This window comes from Homalodisca vitripennis, chromosome 4 (assembly GCF_021130785.1).
Source record: "Homalodisca vitripennis isolate AUS2020 chromosome 4, UT_GWSS_2.1, whole genome shotgun sequence".
Lineage (NCBI taxonomy): Eukaryota > Metazoa > Arthropoda > Insecta > Hemiptera > Cicadellidae > Homalodisca > Homalodisca vitripennis.
The window spans coordinates 72,293,125-72,310,027 of NC_060210.1; the positions used below are offsets into that span (position 1 = coordinate 72,293,125).

General features: G+C 30.9%; 2 protein-coding genes across 4 annotated transcripts in view; one reads left to right on the forward strand and one right to left on the reverse strand.

Moving 5' to 3' along the window:
* LOC124359527 (cation-dependent mannose-6-phosphate receptor-like) overlaps positions 1–16,903 on the reverse strand; it is a 52,192-nt gene that overhangs the window by 12,430 nt on the left and 22,859 nt on the right. The gene's annotated exons all lie outside the window — the stretch shown is intronic.
* On the forward strand, positions 1,832–15,972 carry LOC124359526. Of its 3 annotated transcripts, XM_046812338.1 has the most exons (5): positions 1,916–2,069; positions 2,335–3,507; positions 10,806–10,969; positions 13,778–13,970; positions 15,387–15,972. In XM_046812338.1, exons 2-5 carry the CDS (start codon positions 2,388–2,390, stop codon positions 15,413–15,415), a joined length of 1,506 nt encoding a protein of 501 aa, XP_046668294.1. In that variant the 5' UTR covers positions 1,916–2,069; positions 2,335–2,387; the 3' UTR covers positions 15,416–15,972. The 3 variants fall into 3 exon arrangements, with proteins under 3 accessions (XP_046668293.1, XP_046668292.1, XP_046668294.1); XM_046812336.1 differs by having other exon boundaries at positions 1,834–3,507; XM_046812337.1 differs by lacking the exons at positions 10,806–10,969; positions 13,778–13,970; positions 15,387–15,972 and adding an exon at positions 8,415–8,455 and having other exon boundaries at positions 1,832–3,507.

Sequence of the window (16,903 nt, forward strand, 5' to 3'; positions counted from 1 at the left end):
AATTGGCGAGCTTTCTTTGGCTTGCTTGGCGAAGCGGTATGACCCCATTGCATTGACTGTTTATTTGTTTCGGCATTCACAAAGGCTACCCAAGTCTCATCTCCTTTAACGATCCTGTTCAAAAATGTTTCTCCTTCAATGTCATACCGAGTAAGAAAGTCTATGGCAGAACTCATTCTTTTCATTTTGTGATCATCGGTGAGCACTTTTGGAATCCAACGAGCACAAAACTTGTGATAGCCTAGTTTTTATGTCACTAACTCATGCACAAGACTTCGAGAAATTTCAGGAAAATTATCTGAAAGTTCAGAGATTGTGAATTGACGGTTCTCGCGAATTTTCTCATCCACTTTGTTCACCAAGTCATCACTGACGAGAGATGGCCTACCACTCCGGTCGTCATGGTGAACGTTCGTTCTTCCATTTAAAAAAAAACGAACCCATTGACGGACTACACCTTCGCTCATAATGTTTGGGCCATACACCGCACTCAATTCACGATGAATTTCAGCTGCTGTGTAACTTTTCGACCACAAAAATCTTATTACACCACGCACTTCACAGTTGGCGGGATTTTCTATCACGGCGCTCATGTTTTTACGTTGTAACAAAAGAACGCGCGATCGCACGATGCTCCCCCTTGCACAGCTAGAAGCGTACTGAACGGCTGCGCACACCGATGTGAGAATGGCGGCGCTACCCCCACTACTTATCGCGCCACGCCCAAACGGCGGTTACTTTATGAACGACCCTCGTATATATACATACACAGCTGTGAGAAGCCTACTTTTGTTAGAAGATAATTAATTTAAATTTATAACAGTTTTTAAATGTAAAGTAAAAGTTAGAGTACATTTTCTCTTATATCTGCACTGTTAGCAGTTACCCGCTGTTTTACACACAATTTAGGTGTACATGTATGACTCATCAGGTTTCCTGCTTTGAGTGAATAATATATCCGACATCAATGTTGAGTTTGTCTTGTTGTCGTGATAAAAAAATATGTAAACAAATGTATATTTAGGCCCAACAATGAAAACGAATTGGTTATAATAAACAATGTTTATACAAAACAGTTTATTACATTAGACACACTTTTTTAATTAATATTTTAGAACTTGAGAGACTAAGATGGGGTTTTTCTAAAGACCAATAGAGCGTAGCCCGGAGGGATTTTCAAAATAAGAATAGGCCTATATTCATCCCAGGGTCTGTAAGAATGTCCATGTAAAATTTTAGTACAATTGGTTGAATAGTCTATGAGTGAAAGCAAAACAAACAAACAAAGGCACTTTTGTATTTATAATATTATTAGAATTAAATGACTTTTAATACTAGACTTTCACCATAAAAATTTTTCATTCTTCTATTGCCATTTTTGAATGATTATGTGTTTAAATAATGACTAATTAAGAAGTATCTCAGGTAAGAGAATTTTTTTAGTTCTGTTTTGTGACTACATACTTTATTAATATAGAACACCAAGTTGCACCACAAAACATGTTTCATTTTCAGAGTTTATTTATATGAGATATACTATTCACTGTATTATTACTACATTGGCTTTTTGGACATATAGAATGATTATCATAAACTTCAGTCATGGACCAGTTCTGTAATGTATCTAAAAACTATACGTACTCTTTTAATGTGACAGTAAATTAAGTTAATAATAAAATGTTTCATTATTTCTTCTGCTTTCAATTGTATCCATAGAAGATTAGTTTAATCTTTTAAATGTATCGAATGAATATAAATTAATCATGCAAAATTAAATTGGGATTACAATGTGTAATCTCTATTAGCCTCCAAACACATGCCATATCGCTGTTTCGCATACATATTACAGAGGAAATGACAATGTTCATAGAGACAATTCAAACTACATTAACAAGAATGAATCATACTATCAAGATCTGATAAATGGGATTTTAGCATCTCATTTATAGTCAACATGACACTATCATGTCACTATCATGTCAGTCTTGGTTCTATTGTTGATATGTCTATACCACGTGAAAGCCTATCCCAGTGAATATACCAGCAGAAACAATATTTCTACTGAAAATGTAAGTAATACTGAAACTACTCAGGAAACACATGTTTCGTATGAAAGTAAGGTTACATGTACAACATTATACCCAGAAACCATAAACACTACTGATAGTTCAGAAGGTAACAATAACAATGCAACTAGTTATGACTATGTGGAGTCTGAAAACAGTACAGAAGTACACATTTATCCGTACACTGACAAAGACGGGTTGGTTGATGTTGTAGCAGATAATGGTATCAGATATGAAAGTTCGGCTAGTGATAACTTTGTACTTCCAGGACATGATGACGACGATGGAAACTTTGCTGGTATAACTGACGACAGTGAGCCGATGCATTATTATATATCGGAAGAGGGAAATTTGTCTGGAGGGTCAGATGACATTGGCATTGAGGTACTGCTACCAGACTATGTAAAGCCAACTAGGTCAAGTGATGATGATGAAATTGCAGATAGTGGTCAGGCTACTACGGTGGATGAGGATTTGATAATTCCAGATAGTGTTGAGACTACAACGATGCCCACAACAGAAGCTACGACGTGGTTCTATCACAGTTGGGAGTTCAGAGGAGAAAATTTTGAAATTAAGGAAGATGAAATTACAACAATCAGACCTGCTGAACAAGAGTACACAGATGAAGAAGAACAAATTTCTGACTTCAACACACACAGAAAGCAAAATTATTCAAAACAATTCACCATAAAATCAGACAAGCTTAACAATCAGCCCATTAAAGAAGATGAATATGAACAAGAAGCTATAAGTGAAGACAGTGACGATGGTGTTGATTACAAAAATCTCATGGCCGACGACTCTCATAGTTTAGAACAAACCACCACTGATACAACAATTAATAGAAAAAACATGAAGAAATATGTAATTTCTTTCAATGAAGATCCGGTTGAACTTATTTCACCCAATTTATTTAATGATAAGTCTTCAAAAGAAAAAACTGACAGTAAATCAAGTCACCAAAATAGTGGAAGCTTAGAGAGTGTGACAATGAGTACTGATGATTTTAAGCCAGAGAAAAATCAACGATTTTCAAAGAGAACTAAAAGAGAAAATGAAGAACTGGAATCAACATACAAAGAGGAGGGTAAAGATGAGCAAGAACAAGTAACACAAAATGTAATACCAGAAACTACTAGGATTTGGAATTGGCCTACACACAGTTGGGAGAACCACGGAGATATGTATGAGCCAAGTAGTCCAGATATGTCAATGGAAGTACCTCAAAACAATGGCACAAGATCAGTTGAAGAAATGGAATACAGTGAGGAGGACATAAGTGTTGGAGCAAGAGCCATGAGCAATGAAATTTCTGTCAGTGAAAAACATAATCCATGTGAATACAAGTTTAATAAAACATCTAAAAGTTTCCTTTTTGATTTAAACAAAGGCAAGAGTAATATTTCAGGAAGTAAAAAAACACATTTATCTCCAACAGGTAAGCAAGAAAATATATACAATTCATTATTGGTCAATTAAACAAAAATGTACAACTCTATAAACCTTGAAATTTATAATAAACAAAACGAAGTTGGTAAAATATGTTTGATAATAATTTAATAAATAAGTAAGTAGTTATAAGTAGTGTTACAAACTATTAGGAATTAAATAACTTTATTTATAGCTAATTGAATCAAAAATAAATTTTGACACTTTAATTTTTTTTCATAAAAAACCATTGTTATTTGCTATAAAACATTTCAAAAAAATGAAACATAAGTTTTACTGTTTATTATGAGTTTTTTACTATTGGAAAACAAGAGTTGTACAAGTATTCAATGCAGTATTATTTTTTTTAATGTTATTCTAAACTACTAATATATCTCAAATTAGATAGACACAAATAAAAATGTTTGTAAAACTTTGAAAGAAGGTTTTCTCACCAGTCACAAAATACACAAAACCAAATAAATGACAACCTGCAATACCATTATGATAAAAATAGTAAATGTATCTTAAACTTTTGTTTTAACAAAATTCTTGACATTGCTTGGACTTCATATTGTAATAATTTAAAACTTATTTTATTTGTTGGTCAGTCAACAATCCTCATTGATCAATACATTTTTATTTAGAAGATAATAACCCAAACTGCAAGCAATTCTTATTTGTAATTTATAATGTTTGACATTCAATGTTTCTAACAACAAGAAATAAACCAATACATTTTTTATTCTTGTTATAGTTTACCAAGTTCCTGTCATTTATTTACAAATAATATAAAATACATCAATTTTCATAATAATTTATAGATGAAAAGGTATATTAGGTTTAAAGTACGTGTCTCTTACTCATTGATAGTTACAGTAAAATTCTTAATTTACAGATTAGAAGGAAATTATATAGTCTTCTAAAGCTCATGAAAGTAATAAGGAGGATTTGTAAAAATAAGCTTCTGAATTAAAACTTTAATTACCTTCTGTTATAATGGGCATAGCATAAAAAGTAGTTGTTTTTAATGCTTAACTATTTTTAAGTTATACTAAATTTGATGTATTTAAAACACAGTAGTAACTACCCCAATAGTTGTAGCTTACATTTCTGTGGGCCAGGGATGTACAACTTCAAAATAGTTGCTAGTTGTATCTTATAATTTATAAGCCTTTAGTTGAGCACATTTAACTTTTCTTGGCACTTCTTAGTTTTTACCAGATTTTCTGTTTATTTGCATGAGATATACATATTTTTACCATTTAAAGGATGTAAATAACAGTAATCTACTCTTACGATCTAATAATTAAGATGTTAATAATTCTATAGTTATCGAGTTAGGTCATTACTTTATTAAATCTTGCAACTATGATCCAAAAATTTCAATAAATTGTGTTTAGAATTTGCAGCCTAAAATTGAATACTTTCCAGAAATGAAAATTTCCAAAATAAAATAAAAGAACATTATAGTCTACAAAAGAAAAATTTACAAAACCAACTACAAGGAAGTATCATAAAATACTGAATTGTTTTTTAAATGTAATATATTTTTACATCTTTTTCAAAACACTTTATCCTCTTCAAAATACTCTCCATTAGATCAGCCTTAAATCTGGTGCTTCCACTGATCAAAACCATCTTTAAAAATAGCTGACAGCTCCTCCCTCTTTTCTTAAACTCTTCAATGTTGTCAATTCAGTGTCCTTTCACATGCGTGGAAATAAGAAAAAAATCACATAGAACCAGGTCCGGCAGATTAAAGTGCACACAACAGTGGAACCATGCCATTTTGAGCCAAAAACTGTCCAACAGGCTTTGGTCTTCAGCCACAAATCAGACCTTTTTGATAAACACTGTAGCACAATCTTTGTAAAACTTTCAAATAATAAGTTTGATTGACAGTTTAATCTTGGGGAACAAACTCTGAATGAACTCTGTATGCCTTTAGAATAGAAAAAGCAAATCACCATTGTTTGATGTTTGATTTTAAATGACATTTTTTTGGATGAGGTGTCAATGACGACTTCTATTGGCTTGGCTGTTGCTTTTTTTATGGGTTATAACCATGGCACCAAGACTCATCACTGCTAATGAATGACCTTTGACAGAAAATCTGGATCAGTTGTAAGCTGTTGTATCAAAACACATGTTTCAACTTGATGTTCCTCTTGTCAGTCAGAACCCAAGGAACAAGCTTGGCAGCAACCCTTTTCATTCCCAAATCTTCAGATAAAGTTCACTGAACCAAGCTCTAAAATAACCCACCAATCTCTGACAGTTGATCAATTATTTGTTTACGGCCTGTGAGTACAATCTATTGAATTTTTCGACATTTCTGTTTATTTGGGCAGTTGATTGACGTTCAGAACGAGGTTTGCCATTAATCCACATGTCAAAATTTTGAAATTGAACAAACACCTCGTAGACTAGAGTTTTCTCATAGCGTCATCTTTGTAAGCTGTTTTCAAAATTAAAACAGTTTCAGCAGCATTTTTACAAAGCAGAAAACTAAATTTCACAGCTATATGTTGTTCACTTACACTTGACATCTCAAAAAACCAAACAAGAACAAAACAGTACTAGCAAAAACAATCACTGAAAATCAACAGAACAAGGCAGGTCAACAACTCAGGTGGCATTGAATTGGCAATGAGTTGTGCTATAGACACAGAGTGGCAGGAATACATATAGCAGCTCAAAAATAGTTATTGCTTACTCTAGTCACTAGATTCAACTGATCAGATTCTACTTTTTATTCACGTTACCCAATGAACCCTTTATAGACCGTGTTTATAAAGTCCTGCACCGGCTTAATACTTTCTAAATGATCACAGTTAAAGCAATCACACTTAGTATATCATTACTAGACCTAAAAAATTACTTTTTGAAGCAACTATCAGTTTTCTGTCATTACAGAAGGGTTGCCCAAAAAAACTTGAAAGAATATCTTAAATGAGAGCATAGGTTGGCCGAGTATTTCATCACATTAAAGGTCTCTATTCTGAGAACACAATCCTGACCTCAGAAGGTTCCCTATTTTAAAAATGGCACTGGTTTACAATTTCAAAAAGCTATATTGTAAGTCCTGTTGTAGACGGCTTAATATTCTTTTCTTGGCTCAAATTTAAACCTTGTAAACGCATATTGGACCTAAGAAATATGCTTTTAGGGTAGTTAGTGACTCATCACATTCAATAAAGGTTGGCCCGCAAGGAGTTTGACAAAAATAATACACATAAGCATAGCTCAAGATATACATAATTTTAAAGGGTTTGTCTAGCAGAGATGAATACCAAGAACAACACTTTAAAATATTTATCCAATATAAAAATAGCAGATGTTCAAAGGTTTCATGACAAATAGTGATGTTTACTTACCAAATGTGTTTAGAGTAAATGTTAGAATTGTTCACCTGTGATTAATTGAGAGTTTGAAAGATACATGTAAAAACTATTTACTGAATTTTGTATGGCAACTGGAGGCAAAATTCACTTTCTTGAAGTATTTTTTGTCTCAGTCCAAACTCAGACTACTAATAATATAACTGTCTACAACCAAGTAAAACTTTTGAACATCTGCCAACAGATTATCGTACAATAGTGAACATATCAGTTTCTCCTTGAAATCAAACATAAACAACAGTTATATTTTCCTGAATTTTTAGGTAAGAAATTTGCCAAAATCTGCTGTTCTATGGGTTGGTTTTCAAGTATTTCAAATGTTAACATATATGTTATATGGGTGAGCGCCCTAAGACGTTTGACTTTGGATCTGAGTTAGAGATAGCGCCTGTCTGTGAAAGTAGCACTGTAATCGGTGCCATTGACCTTGTACTATTTTTGTTGCTTGTTACTAAATTTTGACCGATAATATTGTACTTAGTCTCATTTTATTCATAATAAATCAAAGAAAAATATATTATCTATTTTGATTAAATTTTTTACAGCTGGTAAAAGCTAATTGCCAAATATGAGACAACTTTTATATGCAAGTGCACATTTTCAACATTTTGCACTAATATATAAGATAAAACAAAACACAGTATTACAGATAATTACTTTTTTGGAACTGGCAAGTTACACTTGCTCCTACTTACATAAGAAACAATAGAAAAGGTGTATAAAAATGTATTACGATCAAAAAATGAAAACTTTTGTGTGTCAAAATGTAAACAAATTTAGTTTTTGTTCTATAATTATTTAATTTCAAAAAATTTTATCATTAAAATAAATATAAATTACAGTATACTTTTTCCCCAATGAAAGAAAATAAAATCATCCCATTATATTTATTTCTGAAAGAGGTGTGAATTTGTCCGTGGAGTGCTGCACAAATACCAAATATACAAAAATCAATACTCAGTTACACAGATACTTAATTTTTTTTTAATTTAGAATGTTTATTCGTATGTACATAAGGAACATTAAAAAAATATTCATACAAATAAATTAAGATAATACAATTACAATTTTTGTATGTAAAAATATTATCATGTTTTACTCTTCAAATAAATAATAAAATTATAGCTTACCTTTACCCCTAAATAATAAAACAAAAATCATCTCATTATATTTATTTTTGAAAAAATTATGAATTATGTGGTGGAATACAACATGAACACCAAAAGAGTGCTTGGCACTGAGAGAGATGAGCTGCAATAAATGTTTGGCACTGATAGTACTTGTGTACTTAATTTGTCACCTGTTTTGCAGAGAACATATAAATCTAGGAGACTATATATGACCGAGGCATGGACATGGCGGAATGTGGCTTACCTTCAAATGACATGGCAATATTTTTAGATCTAGAAAGAAACACAAACACCTATGGTTTACACAATGCACTTTCTTTATAAACATTATCAAGGGGACCTGTCAGCACCTATCTCGCTCATGTTAAATTATCTATTTTTAGGTACACTTTTCTCAGAAACTAATTAACGAAACTTCATGAAATTTCAACTGGGGCTGCTATAGTACTCGAGGAAGGAAGGTAAATGATATGAAATGAGTTTGCAGCAATGATATTTATGTTTAATTTATATATACATAAAATTTGTTTGGTTATTTAAACGCATATGTGACAGCTACGGCCAAATACAAAATAATTTAATCGTAAAAGGTAAGGGCTCTGTGGTGTAATAGTAGCACATTCACCCGGCAAGTGAGGGATCAGGGTTTGAGTCCCGGCGGAACAAGTACTTTTTGTGATTCAATTTTTATTGAAATGATATATATATATATATATATATAATTCTAAAAATTGTAAAATCAAATCTTTACTCTATAGAAACAATGTTTTTTTTTTATATATATAAGTTGCCTAGAAACTGTTTATTACTGTTATAAAATAATGCTATAAATGATCTGTGAACAGTTTATGAAGAAAGCTTGAATAGATTAGGAAGTATTGGTACCTAAGTAATAAAAAAATAGTTTTTGGCTGTTCTCAAGCAACTAAAATATATTGATTATAGACTAACAAACACAACAACAATTGTTGAGAACTCCATTAGTGAGCTCCACATATCCATTAGTCTGGATCATCAGATACTTGCTCAATTTCTAGAATTATTCTTTTTATATTCAATACTGCTTCACAGAACTTATTTTCAATTCCCCTCAAAGCCTTTTCAGCTTCGTAGACACGTGTGAAATCTTGACGCTTTAGTCCAACAGTACAGTTTTGCACCAGATCTCCCACATACTTTTTGCATCACCTTTGCCTCTTCGAAAACTTTCTCATTATAACATATTACAGCATCATACACTTCATTTTTCAATGGGTCTAGCCCAACAAAATTATTTTTTTGAAATTAGAGGCTAAAGCAATATGTAAATAAGCATTAATGTTTGAGAACAAAGTATTGTTTAATTGAGTAGCTGGTTGTAGCATAATAAATCATCTAGACTGCAGTTTATCCAACTTATTTACTTGGCGGAGTAAGAATTTGATCTAGGCCTACTGTACTGCACATACTATATAAAGTGGTCATGGATAGAAAAATTCCACCTTGTGTATTCAAAGTCAGAAAATTAATTTTTAACCTGGATAACGAGTATGAAATATCATGTATTTTGTATCAATGTACTCAGAAATAATTATAGAATAGCAATAAAAAACATGAAAAAAAACAGATCCCCTTAATGTTCTCAGGATCATTTTCCTCCAGAAAACCCAAAACTTCACTGCAACACTTTGATCTACAAAATTTTGATTTCATATTTACTGACTCAGGATTTAGTTGTATTGTTTAAACTAAGCAATAAATAATGAACAATTAAATACATAATACTACTTACAATCGAATGAATATATATTTTAATAATCTAATATTTAAAATTATATATGTTTATAACCAACCAATAAATACAATAAGTACAACTGTTGATATATAATAGAATTACAATTTTTAATTAAATGTATACATTGATTAATACAGCTTTAAACAATATTCTGCTTTCCACTTATCATTATTATTTGTTTAACTACTTTTGTAAGTGATGCCATGAACAAACAAGACCTTTACCAGACATAAGACTAGATTTCCATTTTTATACAAAATAAACAGTGTTTTGGACCTTCCAGGCACTATTTATAAATAAATTTTTGGAAACAATTATACACACAGAAAATAATCAAGACTGTTTATGAAATATTGAAGATTTGAATAACATTGCAATTTAAGATAAACAATACATATAAACATTAAATTGGAAGTGTTTTGTTACAAAAACAAAAGGAAAACTATGAATTGGTGGGTGAAGCGAGGACTTACCTACAGTTTATAACAAAGCAGTTGACTTCAAACAATAAAACAAATACTTATTATTTTTGTATGGATAGTAATATTATTATTAGTCAAACAGGTAATAAAATACAGTTATTGTTTCCCACACGAAATTGTTCGTAGGTATTTTTTCTAATAAGTTCAATATTTTTCGACAATACATAACATATTAAAACAATAATAAATAAAAAATTGTGAACTTTTTAAGAAAGAATACTTTACATACTTGTAGTACCTTGTTAAAACACTGCACAGCAGAAATCAATGTATTTAGGTTTACGTTGAATTTGACTTATTAAAACTGTAAATAATTTGAATAATTATACTGACTCAATATAATCTGTTGGACATAATCAGATAGCCGCAGACTGTATGGTGTAATAACTACTTAATCCATTATATTAAAATGTCATGTTACATAATAGCTTTAATGGCAGTAGTTTTTGCTGAAGATCTTGATAGTGAACTGCAAAAAGCAGAAGAAATAAGAAGGTGGTTTGTTGATGGTATTACAGAGGAATCACAATACGACGATGTGACACAACCCAACTTCCCAAATTTTGATGGAGGACGACCATCAGAATTACATGCAGTAAACAAAAACGGCAATTACTTCATGAAAAACATTGGTTCTCAAGAGTTATTTATCCCTCCAACTTGTCTCATTGAGTGGGAAAATGTAAGTATTATAGTCTAAGCATAAGTATAGTACTAGATGTAACCGAGTACTTAGAACAATTTATAATAAAGAAGAGTTATGTGTACTTTACACAATGTTGCAGTGATAAGAGTACAACGAATCCATATTTGACACATGCCACTTGATATGTACAATCCTCATGTTATTCACTTTCTGTTCTAATATACCAGAAAACATGTAAAGTGTGGTCTAATATATCGAAAATAATGTAATTGAACTGAAATATTCTTCTAAAATAAAAATAAACTGGATATGAAAATATAAATAAGAAGATAGAGATCATACAGTATTTGAATTTAGACTATTTTTTGTTTGTTTTAGATATGATTCTCTCATTTCCTCCATGGCTTACCTCATATTGCATCCTGAATTAATTATTTATACCTGTATGAGTGAAACATTTGTACAGTCAAATCTTATCAACTCAATAACTGATGTCCAAAAGTAATACATTATTTTGAGATATTAGTATGGGGTATAACTTCATTGACAGGTACAATTTATGATGGAAGAGGATGATAATTATAGTGGCTTGACAGTTGGTAAGCCTAAACACAGGGAAGGGGGGGGTTATGGCCAACCTGACCATTCCAACTACACTCTTCTCCTGGGGTGACAATTGCTGATATTTCCCTACAATCCCACCTTTATTAACCCATTCACCTACTTCGACGGAGCCGTTCCGCCACTTCCGCCGCGGGTCCTGCCATACTTCGACGGAGCGCTTCCGCGGCAGTAATAGTTCACTTTAAACTCGACAGATAGCTGCACTAATCAAACTATGTTTCGTTTCCAGGGTTACTTGTTTGTTTAGAACAATATTTTTGTCATTAGTTGGCTAAACTGACGTAAGCAAAGAATAACAGATGGATTTACTCCATATGACACCTGTTGTTGTTAGTGTCCGTAAACATGGCTTGTAATAGGTTACGTGACAGTGAAATAGATCGTTTTATGAACGATTCTAATAATTGTAGTGAAGAATTCAGTTCCGGTAGTGATCAATCAGATGTGGAATGGGATCGTGTGACGCGGGAACAGTTTCAAAACTCCGATATTTTCGATTCAGAAGAGGAATGACCAACTCCTGACATCGGACCGGCAACTGACTTCGTAGGCCTTGTCAATGCAGATCAATTCTTCTGAATATAAATATAAATATGGTAGGGTATATAATATAAAAACGATATAATTGTGTGTAAATATACTATGAAATATACAACACTCTTTTGGTGTGTGACTTCTAAGGACAAATAAGGGAATTTTTTTTTTTTTTTTTTTTTTTTAAATGGTAGGTAAGCTCAAGAAAAACACTGCTACAAAATATTTTTTGCAAAACAATGATTTACTAGGATTTACTAGAAAGTTACAGCTAAATATCTGCACACCTAAATAATAGGCAAAAATAATGGAATTCCTTGGCCCAACTGTGTGCTAAAATATTAGTAGGTGAATGGGTTAATGTTCCATTGTACTGTACTGCAGAATGAACATAATAGGCAAGTTCGGTATTTTGTCCTACACAAAATGATAAATTTCCATGTCTACTTTTAGTTTACAGTCATCTCAATATCAAGTACAATGTGTAATACTACCTACATTAAACTATTTTTGTTATATATTTTTTGAAAGTAATATGTTTAAACCAAGCCATGATTGAATTTCAACACTATTTTAATTACCTAACTAATTTACAACACTACGTTAAATTTTATTTTAATTACCTAACTAATTTACAACACTACGTTAAATTTTGTTTAACAATGAAACTGATGGATTTTTTATATGAAAAATTATGACAATTCTGAGCATTTTTGGAAGTTAAAGTAATGCTACAGTGATTGATAATGGACTGATTCAAGGAAAGTACGCTTAATCCTCTTTTTAATTTATATTAAAACGTTTCCAAATTCTATCTAAATCGCAAACATAGAATTTTTGCTGATGAGACATTAATTCCTTAAGGGCAACATTTGGGAGGCTACCAGTGATCAATTCATATTATAAAATTGACTCAGTAACAATAATTTATTTAGCAATGTTTCAAAAAATACATGTAAGAGAATACAAGTCCATTCAAACATACTCAGGTTGGCATTACTAATAACAGGATATGACTTATGGTTTCGATACTAATAACCTTTCAAAGAAGTTTACTCCTGACCCAGTGCAGTTTCCACTGCTCAAAACATGTTATGAAGTCACTTTTTGGAACCTCAGAAAGTTGCTACATTACATTTTGTGTTAAGGCAAATAAATACATGTTTCATCACCAGTAATGATGGTTTAAAAATATTTAATCATTTGCATAACGCTCAAAATGAAATCTTGAGAAGCCGATAAGTGAAATTTTTATGAGGTGAAAGCACTGATGGAGAAAATTTCGCAGAAACACGTTTAAAGTCCTCAAAATTGAAAAATCTGAACCAACATTGATTCTTAAATCCTCACAGATTTATTCCACAAATATTCAATTCTTTTCTGTTACTAACTCCAGTAACTTTTTCAATTTCACTTCAACTTGCCATGGGACTTCAACACCTAGTGACAATGTAGATGTTTTTATAAATTATTAGGCCACAATACAATAGCTGTGGCAAATCATTTCAGCTAGACAGCTCTGGAGTATTATGAATTAGAGAAGCAATAGGATGACAGCAACTGCACCTATTCCTTTCTTACCAATTTCTGTTGATCCCATTCTAACATAATTCATTCATTGTTTTTTCATTGTTGGCTGTTTGTGTAAATTAAGTCAAATAACAATCATCTGTTTCTGTTGAGCAGTGTAAGATGGATGGTGACTGCTGCAGACCCTTCTTCTGCTCAACACTCCCAAGATTTCCTATCATTGAGAATATGAATGAAAGCTCTACTCTACAGATTGACCAGTTCTGTTCACGTTTTCAATTAAATGTACTTTTAGATTGGAAGACCAACAACCGAAAAGATCTACAGAAGATCATTGACTCTTATAAAAGTAAGTTTATGGATAAAATACAAAAAATAGGATTTTTTATTTTTCAGCCTTTTTGTATGTAGAATATATTACATTATGTTGACCCTACGGTTGCCAACGTCGGCTTGTTCCATTTTAGCTATTCAAAAAATATTTAAAATATATTTATTATATTTAAAGTATATTTCAACTGTTTTGGACTGTTATTGAAGTAATTAAGACTGTAAACAATTATCAAGTTAGTAGTGCTGATAATGTTATCCCAGCTGTTTGTTTTTAATTAAAAGTATTTGATGAAATTGTTCCATATGCACAATTTGAGTGAGTACAGGTAGCAAAAAGTAACAATAAACAGAGAACTTAAAAAAAAAGAAAACTGCAAGGAAGGTGTTCATTCACTGTACCATCCTGTGTAGTAAATATATTAAAAAGTAATTTTTAACAGATTAAATGTATATACTCCCTGTAACATGTTAAAAATTTTGTTATTAGATTTTCCTGCTTTGATACAGAGAAAAACTCTAAAAATAACTATTGGTAGTGAAAAGATGGCCATTGCTGTTATTCTATGATGCACTATCATGCAATAGTGCATCAGAGTAACCAAACGTACTATATACTATTGTAAAATTGGTTCTTCTAATAAGTACATTTTTCTAATTTTTACACTAAAAAAAAAAAAAATTTTATTACTTTTAAAAAGAGGTTCTGAAGTTTGTTGGAGAGTGTTATATATAAAAACTCTAAAGAATAAATATGTTAGATTTAGATATAAAAAATATCTAATAAGTATGGTCTTAAGTGAATGTTTATATAAAAAAATGTGTTTGGCATTGCCACGTAAAAATAAATACATGTTTTGACAATTCACATATAATTTGATATGTTCAGTAATACATACAATTGTCTACAAAACAAAATATAATAATTCAGTTTGCCTGAAAACTAAGGACAGTATGTAGCAAAACGTAATGCTTTGTAAAAACGTTAAAGCTGGCCAGGGGTTTTGAGTAGTATTACCGTGTCAGGCACTGATATTGACTGGTCGGACAGCAGTCTCAGGTGCTAGTGTATGACAAATCTATAAATATTGTCATAACTAAAAATCTGCTTCAGTTAATCCATCTCATTTCTCTCCTACAATACAATCTCCAAGAGAAAACCAGAAATTAATCGAGACATCTCAATACCTCATGTGGGGAAATATTGCTTACAGCACTCAATACCTTTCACTATGTCATATGGGAACTTACTTATTGGGATTTTTTAAAATTCAATATTCACATATTGCGAACAAGTTGATTAAACTTACACAAGTACTGCTTTAAACTTTAAAAACTTATTTATTTTAACTCTTATTTTTCTATCTTAACGCAATGCATGCAAAAATTGTAACGTTTTATTAAGAATAATACTAACTAATTATTGTTTTTTTAGGGAAAATACTACGAGTAATCAAGTCATAGAGAAGAGGATGCAGTTACAGTACTCAAGATATAGCACAGGGTTGTCATCGCATCATCCTAAAAGTTAAAAAAAATGCTATTTATATATATATATATATATATATATATATATATATAATATAAACAGTTTTAAATGTCTAATAAGTTTTTTTAGCTTCCTGTAATACTAATATTGTTATATATTTTACTAATACTATAAATGACTGGTAAACTTTATCATTATAAAATGTTAAGAAAAGACAGTTTCATAAAATGTACTAAACAAATAATTACCTTTACTATGTTAATTACCAAAAGAATGACAATTAGCAGAATAACAATAACAACAAAGCATTCATTATTCATCAGTGAATAAATATGAGCATAATTCTGTACATTTTAACTGCATGAAAAATTATAACAGAGTGTATAAAAAAATGTATTCACGCTTTTCTATGTTATGAAAGAAAGCATTTAGATACTTCTGCTCCTTTAAGTGGAATCACAATAATTTTTAGAGGTTAAGAGTTATATTGTATCCTTATTTGACCACCAAACAAATAAATTACTAAACACTCCAATACTCTTTACACCGAACCTGGCACCATTCACAAAGCACCTTTCTGGATCTACTTTAAGATGTGAAGTAGTCATGGAATATAGAATTTTCTCTTATTAGCTATTAATTCAATGAATAAGATTATTTTCTAGAATAATCATATCATAAGTTCAATATCTAAGAGATTTATTTGGGAATCGTGTAAAAATGTGTATAACCACATTGAAATGTTTATATACAGATAGTGAAGGCTTTTCTTCACCAATAAGCTTTTAGTCTTATGTCAATATTCCATGCACTCCAAACCTGTCAATAGTTTTTTAATTATTATTTTTGCAGGTAATTGTGTTTCAAATTTTGCTTACTAACCTCTTTGGACCTCTCAATCCAGCATTACTTCAAATACTCTGTTATTTTGATAAGAAAAAACAGAATTTCGGCCAAGTTGATCAGAGATAACACTAGAGAATTTAATGGCAAGATATGTTACATAAAAAACAATCATACACTAAATCAGCCCATGTATATTGCCAAACAGCTGATGATGGTTTAAATTAATTCTGATATTTCGAATGGTTTTTAGATCTTATTGAGTTATCTGGAGTTAAAAATAAATGTTGCATTAAAAATAAATTCTCACGATTTTTTATAAAAAATATACTGTATTCTCAATATATGTTTAAAAAATAAGAGTTGTTATTTAATAACATAGAAATATAATAAAGATATAAAAGAAATAATATGATTAAAATTTCTTCCTAAAGATTTAAAATAAATACCACAAAACTATTCTAATAATATTTAAATGTTATGTCAACCATTCTAATAAAAATTATAGGTTTACATCAGTTTTTCTTCATAGTAACAACTAATTTAATTTCTGCATTGTAACTCATTTACAATTTATGTTCCAGCCAGATGTACAACGTTATTTTTAGAATGTTATCAGT

What these genes read in the sequence shown, in the direction of transcription:
- LOC124359526 (XM_046812336.1), top strand. Translation starts at nt 1,977, where the DNA reads ATGTCAGTCTTGGTTCTATTGTTGATATGTCTATACCACGTGAAAGCC. An exon ending in AACACATTTATCTCCAACAG is followed by an intron (nt 3,508 to 10,805) that starts GTAAGCAAGAAA and finishes ATGGTATTACAG; the next exon opens with AGGAATCACAATACGACGAT. An exon ending in GATCATTGACTCTTATAAAA is followed by an intron (nt 13,971 to 15,386) that starts GTAAGTTTATGG and finishes TTGTTTTTTTAG; the next exon opens with GGAAAATACTACGAGTAATC.